The sequence below is a fragment of the Meles meles genome, chromosome 10, assembly GCF_922984935.1.
Source record: "Meles meles chromosome 10, mMelMel3.1 paternal haplotype, whole genome shotgun sequence".
Lineage (NCBI taxonomy): Eukaryota > Metazoa > Chordata > Mammalia > Carnivora > Mustelidae > Meles > Meles meles.
This window is the reverse complement of record NC_060075.1, coordinates 41,916,811-41,934,392: the sequence shown is the minus strand read 5'-3', so window position 1 is coordinate 41,934,392 and position 17,582 is coordinate 41,916,811. Positions and strand designations below refer to the sequence as shown.

General features: G+C 40.5%; 1 protein-coding gene across 2 annotated transcripts in view; it reads right to left on the bottom strand.

Moving 5' to 3' along the window:
• Positions 1-17,582, bottom strand: part of AOAH (acyloxyacyl hydrolase) — a 166,102-nt gene that overhangs the window by 115,197 nt on the left and 33,323 nt on the right. For both annotated transcript variants that reach the window (XM_046021072.1, XM_046021071.1), the window contains exon 5: positions 10,027-10,126. In XM_046021072.1, the coding sequence (XP_045877028.1) occupies positions 10,027-10,126 (100 nt within the window). The remainder of the gene's footprint in view (positions 1-10,026; positions 10,127-17,582) is intronic.

Genomic DNA, 17,582 nt, shown 5'->3' with positions numbered 1-17,582 from the left:
GTGTTCCCTCTCTTGCTGTGTCTCTCTGTGTCAAATAAATAAATGAAAAAAAAATTATTTTAAGTCAGAATTTGAAGTATCTTTTTGAACTGCTCAAATTCACTAGAGTCATTAGCTTTTCCTGAGCTAAGGAAAGAAAAGAGCATATTATCAAGAAAAAAATAGTTATTTTTTAAAAACTTTTCTAAAGTAGGCAAGAAACATTTTTAAATCTTGAATACCATATAAGTACCTTTCTTGGAATCATTTGATTTCTTCTACTTAGCAGAAAGGGTAACTTAAATTTGCATCATTACTGCTGTATTTTGAAGCTTTTAAAGATCTTATGAGTTTAATGACCTCCAAATTTGTCTTTAAACAAGTCTAAATAGATAAATTCTCTAAGATTCCAAATACGGGCTTACACCAAAATAGAGGATGGTATTTCTGTCAAGATACTTCAAAATGCCCAGAGAAAAGACTGAACAGTAGTCTGTATATCTGAGTACGGGGCTTAATGCTTTCCTCAGTTCTGTTTGCGTTTTAAGCCTTCAAGTCTTCACGGAGCAATTTAATGTAGTAGTCTCTGATATTTACAACCTTCCTGTTTCTTCAATAATTTCTTGTCTAATGACCTTCAAAGAGTTTTGCGGAGGCAAAATACATAAGAGATAGTTGGCCTCTCATTTAATTTTCAATCTTTTTGTTATGAGAAGAAGATTGGTATTTCCCCCTTACATTTTTGGTCCTTTGATCTTCTTTCTCTGTTAACTAATTGTTTGTGACCTTTGCTCATTTTTCCTTTCTTTTTGATTTTATAAAAGCTCTTTGAATTGTGGAAAAATAATTCTTTGTGTGGCATATTACAAAAATATTCTCCCCATTTACTATTTTTTTGACTTTGTGTACAGCAGGTTTTTTATCAGTCAGATGTATTCGTATCTCCCTTTACGGCTTCTGTATCACAAATTACAATGAAAATTGCTCAGATTTTTCTTCTTTTAAGGTATCATTTTTAATGATTCAACCTTTAACTTATTTGGGATTTATTTTGCCATAAGAAATAGATAAACGTTTAGCTTAAATTTTATTTCCAAATGGCTAGTCTTTAGTCCCATCCATTTATTGAATAAGCCAGTGTTGTACCACTGATTTGAAATGCTGTTTTTATCAAAAACAAGAGTCTCCAATGCACCTGGGTTTATTTTTAGGCAGTATATTCTGTTTCCTTTTCAACTGACTTTGCACATCTAGAAGGCTATATCGCCCTGTCATTTATCTCATTGTTCAAAACTTCCTGAGATGTTTAAATAGGAACTTTACAAACATTATCAAATAAACAACTCTACAACCAGCAACTTGTTTGGATTTTGATTTCCCACCTGTAAAATTAGGATAACAGAATAAGCTTGCAATTGTGTGGAAGGACTTTAAATGCTGTATGATAAGTACATAGGCCAGCTTTTGGTACAGGTATAACAACTCAAATTGTGTTTACCATTGCCTTTTATCATTCCCCCCTAATGTGTGCCTGTCACACAAAAGCGGCCTAGAAAAGGTCTATTGTGAGAGTAAAGAATGACTGTCTCTGCCTTAAAAGCCTATCAATTTCACCCAAGACAATGTTATTCTAGTGCCATTTCTGGTCCCGGTTAAAAAAGATATGGTTACCTTCTAGGGACAAACATGGGTTTATAAAGTGGGAAACTTTATTAACTCTTCCAGAGTATTTTTTTCCAGAGTATTTTTTTTTAATTTATTTTCAGCGTAACAGTATTCATTGTTTTTGCACCATACCCAGTGCTCCATGCAATACATGCCCTCCCTATTACCCACCACCTGCTTCCCCAACCTCCCACCCCCCGCCCCTTCAAAACCCTCAGGTTGTTTTTCAGAGTCCATAGTCTCTCATGGTTCACCTCCCCTTCCAATTTCCCACAACTCCCTTCTCCTCTCCATCTCCCCATGTCTTCTATGCTTTTTGTTATGCTCCACAAATAAGTGAAACCATATGATACTTGACTCTCTCTGCTTGACTTATTTTGTTCAGCATAATCTCTTCCAGTCCTGTCCACGTTGCTACAAAAGTTGGGTATCATCCTTTCTGATGGAGGCATAATACTCCATCGTGTATATGGACCACATCTTCCTTATCCATTCGTCCGTTGAAGGGCATCTTGGTTCTTTCCACAGTTTGGCGACCGTGGCCATTGCTGCAATAAACATTGGGGTACAGATGGCCCTTCTTTTCACTACATCTGTATCTTTGGGGTAAATACCCAGCAGTGCAATTGCAGGGTCATAGGGAAGCTCTATTTTTAATTTCTTGAGGAATCTCCACACTGTTCTCCAAAGTGGCTGCACCAACTTGCATTCCCACCAACAGTGTAAGAGGGTTCCCCTTTCTCCACAACCTCTCCAACACACGTTGTTTCCTGTCTTGCTAATTTTGGCCATTCTAACTGGTGAAAGGTGATATCTCAATGTGGTTTTAATTTGAATCTCTCTGATGGCTAGTGATGATGAACATTTTTTCATGTCTCTCCAGCAACACATTAAAAAGATTATCCACCATGACCAGGTGGGATTCATCCTGGGTTACAAGGATGGTTCAACATTCGCAAATCAATCAGTGTGATAGAACAAATCACTAAGAGAAGAGAGAAGAGCCACATGGTCCTCTCAATTGATGCAGAAATAGCATTTGACAAAATCCAGCATCCGTTCCTGATGAAAACGCTTCAAGGTATAGGGATAGAGGGAACATTCCTGAACTTCATAAAATCTATCTATGAAAGACCCACAGCAAATATCATCCTCAATGGGAAAAAGCTTGCAGCCTTCCCGTTGAGATCAGGAACACGACAAGGATGCCCACTCTCACCACTCTTATTCAACATAGTATTAGAAGTCCTAGCAACGGCAATCAGACAACAAAGAGAAATAAAAGGTATCCAAATTGGCAAGGAAGAAGTCAAACTCTCTCTCTTTGCAGATGACATGATTCTTTATATGGAAAACCCCAAAGACTCCACCCCCAAACTTCTAGAACTCATACAGCAATTCAGTAACGTGGCAGGATACAAAGTCAATGTACAGAAATCAGTGGCTTTCTTATACACTAACAATGAAAATACAGAAAGGGAAATTAGAGAATCGATTCCATTTACTATAGCAACAAGAACCATAAGATACCTGGGAATAAACCTAACCAAAGAGGTAAAGGATCTGAACTCTTCCAGAATATTAAGGTAGTACACCAAAAAATGGTCCAAAATTGTAGGTTATTTTTCCTGGAATGTATGTTCCCTTCACAAGTAATACCTGATTTTTTAATAGTTTGCCAAGTCACAGTTGAAGATCAGCCATCATTCAAGAAGGAAATTTCCTTAACCTGAAACTCTGATGATCACAAAAATGGGTATTATGTAATGATTCGTTTCGCCCTAAACTTGAATGTGGGAGAAAACACTCACATACTGTACAGAGTTAGGGTGGAGAACAGGGGAAGAGCAAACACGAGCTGGAGAGGTTGACCAGATGACTAAATGGGAAGAGTGGTTTCTATTTAGTTTAGGTTTGAGCTACTACTTTGCTAGAATTGTCCATGACAGTAGCCACGGAGGCTCCAGTGTAGTGATGATGACAGAGGAAGTAATTTTTTTCTTCCATGTTTGAATAGAAATTCTGTTTAATGGAGAGCCCTGAATTCATTTTTATTTTCTCATAAAAAAGACAAGTCATCATTACAATGTTGAGAGGACAAAGGCAGACTTTAGAGACTTGGGTCTTATTAAACAGAGATGGAGCAGATAAATTTACTCCCATACACACACAAACACACACCATATTGGACAAAACAGTACTCAATGAAAAACCTTGGGGGAAGATTAGCTTTCACATCTGAAAGCATTGTGCACAGAGCTCAGCTCATCCTTTGGAACAGAAGGGCCCAGCTGACAGTCCAGAACAAAATGTAGTGATTCATGCATTTTAGAAAATGTTCAATTTCCTGTCCACTTGTAATTTTTCCTGAACTTTACTACCTGAGATATTCGAAGAGATGCTAGATATTTTATTTTACCCTTAATGTTTAAAAAACGAAAGTAAGTTCCTGAGATCAGCTTATTTATCTCTCAGCTGAACAGCAAGAATTTGTTGCGTGACATTTTCTCACAAAAAGAGTACAAACTTACTCCTTCCCAAGCCTTTTTATGTCAGCTTTGTGGTAATTTGGGACCCAAGAAAGCATGAGTTCCCCGTGTATGCATACACTCCACACACACAGCCTTGGAGAGCTTCGGGTTCCTGCAGCAATCAGACTCACTTGGGAAAAGCCACTTCAAAGTCTGGTATGCTTTCCTCAGGCAACGGGTCCCCTCACAGCAGTTTACTATTTTTCTGAATTACTTTTCAAAATTGGTATTAATAGGGTACCTGCATTAGAATCACCATTTATGTAAGATGAGATAAGAAGATGAAGACAAATGAGAAATAACTGGGAAGTTCTTCATAGCTCAAGGATGACCTCAATGCTAGACTAAGATGACTTAAAAGAAGATCATCATTTCATTTCATATTTAACCCCCATTATACTTTATTTTATGTAGTGCTTCTTTGAAGTAATTTTTATTTTATTTTTTTAAAGATTTTATTTATTTGACAGACAGAAATCACAGAGGCAGAGAGGCAGGCAGAGAGAGAAGGGGAGGCAGGCTCCCCACTGAGCAGAGAGCCTGATGCGGGGCTCAATCCCAGGACGCTGAGATCATGACCTGAGCTGAAGGCAGAGGCTTTAACCCACTGAGCCACCCACGTGCCCCAATTTTTATTTTTATATTAGAATGAATTTAAGGTATATTTCAGTATATTTGCATTTTACTTCTGTTTTATGAATTTTTGTATTTGAAATGTATTAAATAGTCTGTATGCTGAATTTTCACTCCAGTATTTGAATGACTCTTTAGTTTAGCACTGGAAGCCTTTCCAATCTGCCCCTTGTCTCCATTTCCAGGCTCCCTTGCATTCAGCCTCACCCAGTGATAAATATGTCTGTGTTTCCTTTCCCATATAGAATTCACATCTGGCTACTCTCTTCCTTTGCTTAAGGCCCCTTCTCCTACCGGTGATGTTTACACTGAATAAGCACAACTGGAAGAATAGGCTCTTAGAGCAAATTCATTCTCCACTCCCCCCTCCCTCTGCCTCCCAGCCCTTTAAATGGGTTGGAGGCCCCAGGGAAATGAGGAGAAACTATCTGCAGTAGAGCACATGCTCTGAATATAATTCTCTTTTAATGTGGATCAAAGTGGTGTCAAGTAGGTCTTGACTATGCCTTTGAGATGTCTGTGAATGTAGCATGTCCCTGCAGCTCGGGGGTGGTTAGGAAGGGCATCTGTTCCAAGTTATAGGGTGTGCCCAGAGGGAGACGCATAAAGCTGGGGAGGCTCCGCTCCTGGCCCGATGGGTGCTCTCTAGCACTGATCTAGTAAAGACACAGTACACGTGGAAGAACCACGTTCAATTTTCAGGGTCGGAGCGCTGCTCAGGCACACACGTGCACATTTGCAAGAGTGCGCGAGTGCATGCATTCACGCAGCAGGTGCTGCCTGGTTTTGTATGCAAATGAGATCAGAGCAGGGGTATAAACAATATCCTCAAAGTCGGTAACAAAAAACCACCTGGGTGGTCTTTACAATGCAGTCTGCAATTTTCTTCTTTCTGTTCCTTTCCTATTCTGTCTGGTCCTCCTTCCCCACCCCCGCAACCCCCGGCTGGTGCCAACTGAACACTGTAGACTGTTTCTCCCTTCAGTTAATCATGGATGACGCTCTGTCATTCTGAGCACACGGTAGGTAAGGATATGAGCTGCAGCTAAAAGATGGGCAAAAAGTTGGCTTGGAATGTCAACTGCTCCACAGGCAGTTTACTCAGGTCCCTAAATGTGCTTCCACTTTTACTTCTGTTCCTACTGCCGTCAGACCCCATTGCTCTGCACTGCTGGGTTCTGCCCACCAGAGCCCTGGAGCAGAAGGACCCCCTTCTTCTCTCCACCCTACAGCATGCATTTCACAGGGGCAATGGCTCGTGTCATATTATTCGTATTTTACCAGAATCGGAAACACATGCAAAGCAGGACACTGAGGGTGTAGAGTCCCATTTGTGAGGAATTACTGCCCCAGGATCGGTGGTTCAATTATAGAAGTAACCATAATGCAGGAGTAGCAAGTGAGGCCTAGAGCACAGTGGGGTAGAACTTGGGCTTTAAAGACAAATAGACTTGGGGCTGAATCCTCTTGTTGCCACTTACTAGCTTTGTAATCTCTTAACTTCTCCTAGTCTCAATTTCTTCCCCCATAAAATAACCCCCGCCTCCTAGGAGCACCGTTACATGAGATCAAACATGTCAAGGGCAGTGCTGGTGTATTATCTAGACACCAAACACATGCCTGGCACAATGGAGGCAACAAAGATGGCAAGACACAGACCTGTCACCTTGATAAACTTATATCTTAATAAGAAAATCTATGTAAACTTAATATTTTAATATCCCTGTGCTATACTTTCCTCACCTACAACATGTGGACAACAATAATACCTATTCATAAGATTAAATGATTCACGTACATAAAGCATTTAGAACAACACTGGCACATAATAGCACTTCAAAAGGTATTTAAGATGTTGGTGGAGAACAGAGTTAACATTTTGCGGAGAGGATTAGGAATTATTCTACAGAGAAAATGACAGAGATGTGAGCTCAAAGGGTGGGCCGGGTAATGACAGGGCACCCTGGGTGGAAGGAATGATTGAGAACAAGGGCACAGAGGTGGGAAGGTTAAGGTGAACTCAAGGAAGAGCCAATCACTCCATTTTGGCTGCAGCAGGGGGTACCCAAGTAGAACCATGGAAGTCCAGGAAGGCTTTCTGAGAATCCTAAAATGCTAAGTGAAAATGTATACCTAAATGGGTAGGGCATATAGAGATCATAAGCTGGGCACAGAGACAGGCACTGGGAAAACTAATGTGTCCATGAAATAAGGGGAATCAGAATTTCCATCAGTGATGCAAAGGATAAGCTAGAGGCACTTTATTCATTCAACAAATATGTCTTTGTTATGTGTGAGGCAACCTAGGCATTGTGTGTACAGTGGTGACCAAGGCCAAGTCCTCCTGGAGGTGACAGCATAGTGGGAGAGATGGACAGACAGACAATCGCCCGGGTCTATCATTTCAAACAAGGCAGGTTCCGTGGAGGGACCTACAAGAGCTTTGACAAGACGGGTTTATAGGACAAGTCAGGGATGCATTCCCTGAAGAAGCAACATGTGAGCTGAGATATGAAGGATGGGAAGCCCACCCAGCTGAAGGATGAGGGAGAAACTGATTTCCACATCAAGGCACTGAGGTGTAGTTCAAGATCAAATTCACCTTACAGAAAGGCCTTTCTGGCATCAGTGTGGAGAATTTTTTGGAAAGCAGGCAGGAGCAGAATTTGGTTGGACTAACTAGGAAGGTAGAGCAGGAGTGACAACAAAGGATGCTTGTGGGAATCCTTCATGTGGTGATAACGTCACACACACAAAACACAATGACCCTCACAGGCAAAAGAAGCCAGACATGGAGAAGACCACATTGTATGATTCCTTCTACGTGACATTCAAGAACAGAACTTTATATGCATGAACTAATCTGTGGTGATAGACTTGAGAACAGTGGCTACACTGAGGGGTAGGGGTAGGGAGAGTCGTAAGGGAGGCTTCTGGCAGACTGGAAATTATTTACATCTTTAGTAGGTAGGTAACTCTACCCACTAATTCACATCTGCTTTGCAGGTGTAATTTGTGTGCCACAGAAATGAAAAGAAGGTCTGATATATGCCATTAAAAAAATATATGATCAAGGTGTAATGTTAAGGGGGCAGAGTTGGGTAAAAAATTACATACACATTATTATCATAACTCAAAAAATCAATATAATAATAATTAATTTAAAAATTAAAAGGAAAACATCCAAGATTTTGACATTGGTTATTTGTGGTGGTGGGAATACAGCAGACTAATGCAAAGAAACATCCTGGGGAGGATTTTCAGAAACACTGACAACGGATAAGAGATTAACCAACTGCTCTCAGCAGGCTAGGGATACGAATCCCAGTTCTGTTCTCTCCTAAGGGAGTGACCTTCAGCAAGTTACATAACCCCTTTACCCCAGTTTCTGTGACATTAAAAAAGGGTTCATAATGAACAATGGTGCCTCCATCCTGGAGTTATCTGGGGGACTAAATAAGGTGACGGGTAAGCACAACACCATATGGGACAGTGAGTCCTCAGTAAGTATCAGTTGTTGCTATTAAAGAAATCTTGGAGGCAGGAGAGAGGGAAGCTGTCCATGTTTGCAGCTACTGCCCCTCCTGTCTGGGGCACTTGTAGGGAGGGAGGCTGATGATGGGGATTTGAGGAGGTGAGTGAAGGTCCAGAACAGCAACTGGGGGAACGTCAAGCTGAGCAGGGAGCATGGCCTGAACATTTCTAGGGTGAAATTTTCCCACCCGCTCCGAGTCCAGCTAGGACGGCTGGAGCCATTCTGAGTAGGGAACTGCAAAGGGTGTCATAATGGGAAAACAAGGAAATGGTATTCTGAGTATAAACTCCATAGGGTACGAAAATAAAGAAATGTCATTTTATGTGGGATAGTTTAAAGTTGAACTTTTTGTGACTATATATAACTGTGAGTGTGTTGTGTATATAACGTGATGTTATTTAAGGAAATGACAAAAAACCCCTATCACCGGCCGTTGTACATAGAGACACGTTTCCTCTGTGCGTTATCAAATAATGAATTATTATGATTACCATATTCACATGCTATTTGAACATATGAAAAAGAAATTTTTTAACTTAAAAATGCCTATCCCTTCTAGAAACTAGTAGATTCCAAAGCTTCTCAGGTAGATTTCGGGGACATGTAATTGGCACGTGGTCAGTCACTTAGGAAGCATGACATGTGTTCATACTCTTGGTATTTGCACCTTTTTCTTCCTTCTCTGGGGGACAGGCTGATGATGTTTAATGCTGTCAGTCGGCAGCATCATGTTCATTGGTTAAGCCACAAAGTGTTAAACTGAATTTATTTCAATGAGAGTAAAAAGGAAATTACATGTGAAACAGAAACCTATTGGGTCATACACAGAAAAACTACAATTCTGGAATAGGAGGCATAGAATATTCTTTTCTTTTATATTTTCTTTTATTTTTATAGGAAGCTTCCAAAAATTCAGTATTTTGAAGCCTAATTAGATCTAATATTATACTCTCACCCAGAATGTGAGCTGAGAATTTTGTCAACATTTGCAGTCTTGTCTGCTGCATTCCAATTGAAAATTGTCCAACGTGATACAATGCACACAAGGTGTTCTGAAGAGCTATCTCTGAATAATAATGATACTGATAATAATGATACTGACTACCGCTTTTATTCATACTTCTTTATGTAGCAGGTATTGTGCTGAGCATTTTGGGTGCATTAGCTCACTTACTTCCTACAGCAAACCTATGAAGGAGGTATTTTAGGCATTTTATTATACCCATTTTATTGGTGAGAACAGTAAAGGTCAGGCCAGAGTGACCAACAGCTCAGGTTTTCCCAGGATGTGGGACTTTCAGAACTTATCCCAAGAAAGTCCTGAGCAAACTGGATGAGTTTATCTTGCTATAAAAGTGACCTGCTTGATTTTTAAATGTCAGAGAGAAATTTAACCTCTTCTCTTCTTGGCTGATTAGATTTCCCACTTAATGCAAGCCCAGTTCTAGATGATAGTCTATGAGAGTTAAATAGAAAAGACATTCTTTGGCAGCATGGTGAAGAGGGGGGAAGGGTCCGGGTTAAAACGGGGCAATATTATTTGACACAATGTAATTGAAAATGTCATCTTGCCTCTCTCTGTTCCCAAACCACTGGGCCCGCGAAGCTGAACCTCCCTTTACGACATTTTCAAAGGGCTTGCATGTCATCATAATCTGACATTCAAAGTGAAAACCCACTCACCTTGGGAAGCGGGTAGAGATGACACAATGGTTGGCCGGGGTCCTGCTTACAAAACTCCAGGGTATGACACACCACATCAGCATTCGTATCTGCGCTAAGCCTGGAGGGAAATGGGACAAAACAAAGGCTATTTAAGATCTCTTGGGCATTAGGAAATAGAACCTATTTCAAAGGAAGGTAAACCCCAGAATGGATTCTAGCATGGTGTTTGAGTCCAGCCCCATGTAGCTGCCAGATCACAACCATCTCCTGCCGTGTTGTTCTCTCCTCTATGTAGAAGAAGGTCCTGGGGGTGGGAAGGGGGCACGGACAGCACTGAGCTGTGGTCAGCCTCTCACATGGGCACTGTGTTTCTTTTCAGGAGAAGCCACAAATAAAACTGGGAAAGGAAAAATGAACAGGGGTTATAATTTGGTGGAAATAATATTTTAAAGTTTGCTAGGACTTATAGCAAAAAATCATGTGTGATAAAGCCTTAAACACCTAAGATTATTTTTAGGCATAATCCAAATTTCTTTCCATTTAAAATAAATGTATTTCTTTTAGAATAAAATACAATATAGTTGACTTCCCCCCACCCAAGGTTAGTGTAAGGAAAGTGTTCTTCAAACATTTTGGATTATATCTAGTTTGAAGGGGCTAAAACAAACCTTCTATATCCATTTCCTACCTGACACTCCCAAACTCTTCTTACCAAGAATGAGAACAATGTGCTGTTTCAAACAAAGGAACAAATGGAGTATCATTTTCCAAGTAAATCACGGATTCGAGCCCAACCCAGCCCAAACCAAAACAATGAAAAGCATCCATAAATATAGGTTGCTCATACCTAGATACTAATCTCAGAGAAACAGATCTAGATTTTCTTCTCAGCTCACATGATCATTTAACTGTCCCCCTTCACCTTATAGGGGCAGGTTCCTGGCAACTGTGTTTTTACTCCCTATCTCTTGGCCAGTTGATTGAACTTCATTGGATGACATTGGACAAGCAGGATCAGTCAGATTCTCTCTCATGGAAATTTAGAATTAGTACTAAAGATTTCAACTTCATTCTGGGCTGTTCCCAGAATAACAGGAGCCATCGTGACTTGGGACTCTAATGTCATCTTCTGGCATGTGGAATGGCAGTTGGAAAGCTAATCTCTAGGATGGGGTTCAGGGGTCAGCACCCAGGAAATGCAGTGAGGAAACCTGGGAAGAATATTCCCCTGGTGTTCCTGGTGGCTTCCAAGTCCTGATGCCATCTCTGTCTGAGGCCTGGCAAGATGGTGTCTTAATTTTTTTGAGCAACTGAGTTAAGAGGGAAAAGGAGAGTCATCTGCTTGGTCCCAGGGCTCCTTCGTGAGAGGTGGAGGGAAAGGTAACTTAAAGTAGAAAAGGAGGCCATATCTTCCAAATTGTGGGGCAAGCTGTATATGGAAGATAAAGTCTATTAGCAAACTAATGTCTACTAAGTGTCAGTAAATCAGGAGAGGGTAGCTGTTTTCACACATCTGTTCTCAACTTAATGGTTCATTTATTTAACTGATGACTGCTGTCTTTATGGGGGTATAATATTTAGTGGGCTCAGGAGGGTGATAAATAGTGCTCTACTTAACCTTTTTTTTTTTTTTAACCTACAGCCCCTATCCCATCTGTGGTAATCCAGGACCACTAACTAATCATATGATATCCAAGACCTATTCATTTTCTCTGCAAGTAGAGCACAATTTCAAGTAAGTAAACTTGATCACTGGACTGGTAATGGGGTCCCCACAGTCAGAGAGTGAGGCTGATGGTCTCTATGCTGAGGAATAGGAGTAGAGAACTAGGTATGTGGTATTCTTCCCAGAGTCCTCTAAAGTCAGAGCTTCATCATCAAAAGACTGAAAGTGAGAAACAGTCCTTCAGACAAGAATAGAAAATGCTGAGCCTCATAAATCCAGAGAAGCGTAGGACCACTAGAATGTACAAGATGCAAAGAAGTGCCAATGTGTGGCAAAGAAGTAGCATGTGTGCTCTTCACCAGCATTGGGATAGAAAGCTCAAGTAACTCAGACAATGTGAAATCCTTAGGAAATCTCCAAATTCTTTTTTTTTTAAGATTTTATTTATTTATTTGACAGACAGAGATCACAAGTAGGCAGAGAGGCAGGCAGAGAGAGAGAGGAGGAAGCAGGCTCCCCGCTGAGGGGAGAGCCCGATGTAGGGCTCCATCCCAGGACCCTGGGATCATGACCTGAGCTGAAGGCAGAGGCTTTAACCCACTGAGACACCCAGGCGCCCCATTTAGGAAATCTCCAAATTCTTAATAACCATTCCCACCCAATATTGTTTTCCTATAGCAGCAAAAAGACCAAAATAGTCACATTTTAGTTCACTTCCTTTTACTACCCTTACTGGTACAGAGGTCTGCAGGAATGAGGCATGTGGTGGGGGAGCAGGGGTGGTGGGGAAGGAGGCGTTAACACATTTGGCAGAGCTAATTAACAAGTTTGATTAGGATCATAGTAGAATGAAGTCAATGAGGATGATCATCACCATAAATCAAAAGAAGGGAGCAAGGTCAGGGTTAACAGACAGTGAGAATAACAGCTTATGGCAGGGAGTAAGGACAGGACCTTCCACACATGAAAGCTCTCAAATTTAGACCTTGACAACACTTTCAAAGAAAGCTTAAATAGTAACTATAGTCACAGAGATATACTCACAGCACTGAAAGATGTTCCTCATGCAACTTAATACTTTTATCCCATTTCTGGACCACACCCATAGCATGTTATTAATTTATTAATTTCCCTAAATCTTGTATAGTAGTCTTCCTCTTATCTGTGATTTTGCTTTCCATACTTTCAGTGACCAGTGGTCAACTGTGGTCTGGAAGCTGATGGTTCTCTTTCTAACATATTCTCTGAAGGTCAAGAATAGTACAAGCACCCCAATATTTGTTTGCAGCAATGTCCACAATAGCCAAACTGTGGAAGGAACTGAGATACCCTTCAACAGACTAATGGATAATGAAGATATGGTACATATATACAATGGAATATTACTCAGCCATCAGGATTAATTAAAGGATTAATAACCACCATTTGCATTGACATGGATAGAACTGGAGGGGATTATGCTGAGTGAAATAAGTCAAACAGAGAAAGAAAATTATCATATGGTTTCACTCATATGTGGAACATAAGGAATAGCATGAAGGACCACAGGGGAAGGAAGGAAAAACCGAATGGGAAGAAATCAGAGAGGGAGACAAACCATAAGAGACTCTGGATTCCAGAAAACAAACTGAGGGTTGCAGAAGGGAAGGAGTGGGAGGGGGAGGGGTGACTGGGTGATAGATTTTTTTTTCCCAATGATTTTATTTATTTCTTTGTCAGAGAGACAGCATAAGCAGGGGGAGTGGCAGGCAGAGAGAGAAGCAGGCTCCTTGCTTATGGGATCATGACCTGAGCTGAAGGCAGATGCTTAACTGACTGAGCCACCCAGGCATCCCTGGGTGATGGGTATTAAGGAGGGCCTGTGTTGGGATGAGCACTGGGTGTTATATGCCACTAATGAATTGTTGAACACTACAACAAAAACGTGGTGTACTATATGCCGGATAACTGGACATAATGAAATAAAAAAGGAACTTAACTCTACATCACAGTGCCTTGTCATCCAGCTCCCTTCATTTCAACATTAGGCATTTCCTCTCACATCATCACAAGGGTGAGTACAGTGCAATAAATATTTTCAGAGAGAAAGAGACCACATTTATATAACTTATATTACAGTGTATTATTATAATTGCTCTATTTTTGTTAATTATTTCCTATGCCTAATTTATAAATTAAACTTTATCACAAGGATGTATGTATAGAAAACAATAGTATATATAGTTCAGTACTGTCTGGTTTCAGGCATCCACTGGGGGTCCTTGGAATGTACCCCTCTCTGGATAAGGGGGTACTGCTGTAATTATCTTGTGAATGGCACAGATATTGCTTTGTATTTTGGGTGTCCAAAAAATACATTAATTACATTTAAGGTGTATTATATTATAAACCCTGTTACACATTTTCTTCTAAAAAATGTTAGTAGTTTAGGCCTCTCCTGATCTCTGAGAGTTCCTAGGTTTGGAATACAAGGGCTTAAGATTTAGAGGCAAGCATAAATAAATCCCAGGAAGCAAGGTGAGATGTACAGAAGACAAGCATCAGCCTTGCTATGGCAACAAATGGCATGATGGAAGTCAAAACTGAGTAGAGGAGGACCTGGCACTGGCTAAGATTGGCTGCTGCTGGAAGTAGTCCCTCCCGGCACAACCCAGGTTCTTGGAGGAGTGCCTGAGTGCTCAGGTGTCCCGTTTCCCAAAAACATCCTGTGGCTTGCCAATGGGCAGGAAATGTAATTGCTGAATAATTAGTTCATGAATCATTGAGAATTGGCTGGTATGAAATAATGAGGAGGGCTGCCCTCTGGGTTAGGAAACACATTTAATACTGGAAGTCTGAAATTCAGGTAGAACTAAATCATAAGGTTGTCATTTTCAGCACCTATAACAACCCAAAACTATGTGTGATTGATTAAAACAAGTTGTAAGAAGGGCACACTCTAAGAGAAGAAATGTCTACCAGCAAACAACTAATATGAGTACTGGAAAATTACTCACAAATCAAGCTAATGGTGGACAGAACCACGAAGAGCGATGATTTACATTTGTCTTTCTTCAGATGGCCCAGCCCATACTAATGAGAATTTGTTGTCTTAGTACTTTGAGTCATCTCAAAGTAAAAAATGTCCTCCTCACCCCGACACCTACTCAGGGTGTGGTCCTCTTTTGGTGGTTTGCACGCACCATTCTTCTCTAACACCTTGTGTTCATTTGTTGTCATTTGAGGTGGGGACTGTCCCTTGTACAGTTCACATCTGCAGTACCTAGTATAGTGTCTGTTTGTCCTCTCTGATCCTTGTGCTTAAATGTCTCCTGCACTTGCCACTCTCCAGGCAGCTACAGAAGAGCAATGGGTTTCTCAACCAACCCAGGCCACAGCCCTTTTGCTCCCAGCACACGTGGCAACTAATCTCTGGCTCCCCCTTTTGGGTATCCGCATGCCCTGCCCTCTTTAGCTTCTGTGATTTTTTCCCACCTACTTTTCTGGTTCCCTGATCTAAGCCCAGCAGAACCTCTCTGGTCAAGCTGACATTTCCCCCAGAGCACTTGGCTTATACTAGGTATACAAGCAGATTCAATGAATAGGCTAAAAAGTTTTTCTTTTTCTCATTTAATATGTTCAATCTATTTCTTTGGAGCAGTCTAGCCATAGCTCATAGCTCATCTGTGGTGATACTTTTGTTCTTTTAAAATAATTAAGTAAACAAGCATTTATGGAAGGCCTTCAATATATTGAAGACTCAAATATAGCACCAAGCCCTGAAGATTCAAAGCCCTCTCTTTCTTCCCCTCCTTCCCTTCTTCCTTTCCTCCCTCCCTTCCTGTTTCCCTCCTTCCCTCCCTCCCTTTTCTTCCTTCTTTCCCTTCCTTCTACATATTCAGCATTTTGCTCTCAGAAGGCTTTCAATCTAGTTAGCGACTCAGAAAAGTCCACACTTTTACACAAAGGTGGGGTAAGTGCTGTGCCAGGGGTTTGCACGGGGTCCTAGGAGTGAGTGAGTGAGAGTGTGTGTATGTGTGTGTGTGTATGTGTGGTGGTGGTGGCAGCAGTTGACATGTCTGTCTTACTCTGCAGAGGGTCAGGAAAGCTTCCAGAGGAAGTGACCCTGGAGCTGAGGTCTAAAGAAATAGAATTTGTCTGGGGTAGAGGTTTCGTATACATCAAACAGGGCGAACATCTTATGCAAATGTCCTGAGGCCAAAACATTTGGTGTGTGTGTGGAGAATTACAAGTGGTTTGGAGTATGGAAGGATAAATCTGAAAATGTCCTCAGGGACTGATTTATAAATAGCCCTGTGTATGTCACTAAGGAATCCTGCAAAAGGCATGAAGACTGAAGAATTTCATGTTTGTGCTATATTAGTTTGGCATTTAAAAGATATTGGCCAGCTAGAATGTGGACTGTCAGCTTGCAGGCCAATGAGCAGACCTAGAAGCCTAGAATCCAGTTAGGAGGCAGGGACAGTAATAGAAGTAGGAGTTAAAAAGAAAGCGTTCCTGCCTTCCAAATACTCACAGATCTGGGGCCATTAGAAATCATTTACCATAACAGAGTGAGGTACATATTGATAGAGGCAGGTGCAGAGCATGACCAAGCACTCGTGACCACTGTGGACTGTATGATTTTAAGTTCCTCTTGTCCTTAAAATTCTGCCACTCTAGGCTACCTAGCTGTGGGGAATGATGCTTCCAAGACTCTCTGCTTTGAGGCTAATGACATATAAAAGAGGAATCACATAAGAATATTCATCATATCATTCACAAGAGAGAAAACCAGTAAACAACCCAAAAACCCATCAATGGAAGAGTGAAGGAACAGACTCTTGTAGAGGCACAATATTCTATATAGTCAGAGGGAATGAGCTACAGCAACAACACTAGGTTATGTTATGGTTGAAACTTAGACATATAAATCTAAGTGGTATGTCCCAGAAGATTATATACATTGTGATACCCCCTTCATAAATTAAAGAAATAACTAAAATATGGTTTAAAGCAATATATATATAATAAATGTAGTAAAATCTAATTATTTTATGTAATTATATTATCATTAATTATAATGATTAATCATTAAGATATCAATCCAATAATATTTGATTAAGATTAATTTTCTATATTTTATTGACATATTTCTTATATACTAATTATTGATATTGCATATATTTGTATATTACATATATTTATTATATTTATTGTTATTTATATATAAATATATATTACATATATTTATTGGCATAAATATATATAAATTTAACATAATATATATTAACATAAGTATATATACACATATACGAAAACTACAAGAAAGAAAGCAAGAGAAAGATGAACATGGAGATTATTACTTGGAAGGAGAAAAGCATGAGAATGACAGGGGAACTGGATTGTTAGAGTAAATTATAACTAAGGTCCTAGACTTAGTTTTTTGGGTGGTGGATTTGGAAGCTAATTACATTATTCAAAGTAACTAAGTAACTAAATAATAAATATAAGAAAGCCATGTATAGATCCTTGATGAGAAAATGCCATGAATAGGAAGGAATATCATTTATCTGATTCAGTGCCCCTGAGCTCAAAATAGAAAGAAACATAAGAGACAGAAGGAAACAGACTGATGATAATGACACGCATGCGGGAACCTGAGAAGCATGGGCTGGGGCTAGGGAAATGGAGAGGGCCAGGAAACCCACGAGGAAGGAGAGAGGAGAAGAGCCTAGGAAGAACACAGCCTGGGACTGGAGCTGGAAGAGAAGGGAAAGGCTGGGGCTCCTTGGGGAGCTCAGGAGAAAGGGTTAAATGCTTAGGTCCAGACAGTAGGATCTGGTTACTTGTTGGTAAAATTCCTTCTGAGATGCTCTTGAAGAGAAATCGAGCTAGGTGCCACACTGTAATTCAAGGGGGAGCCTTT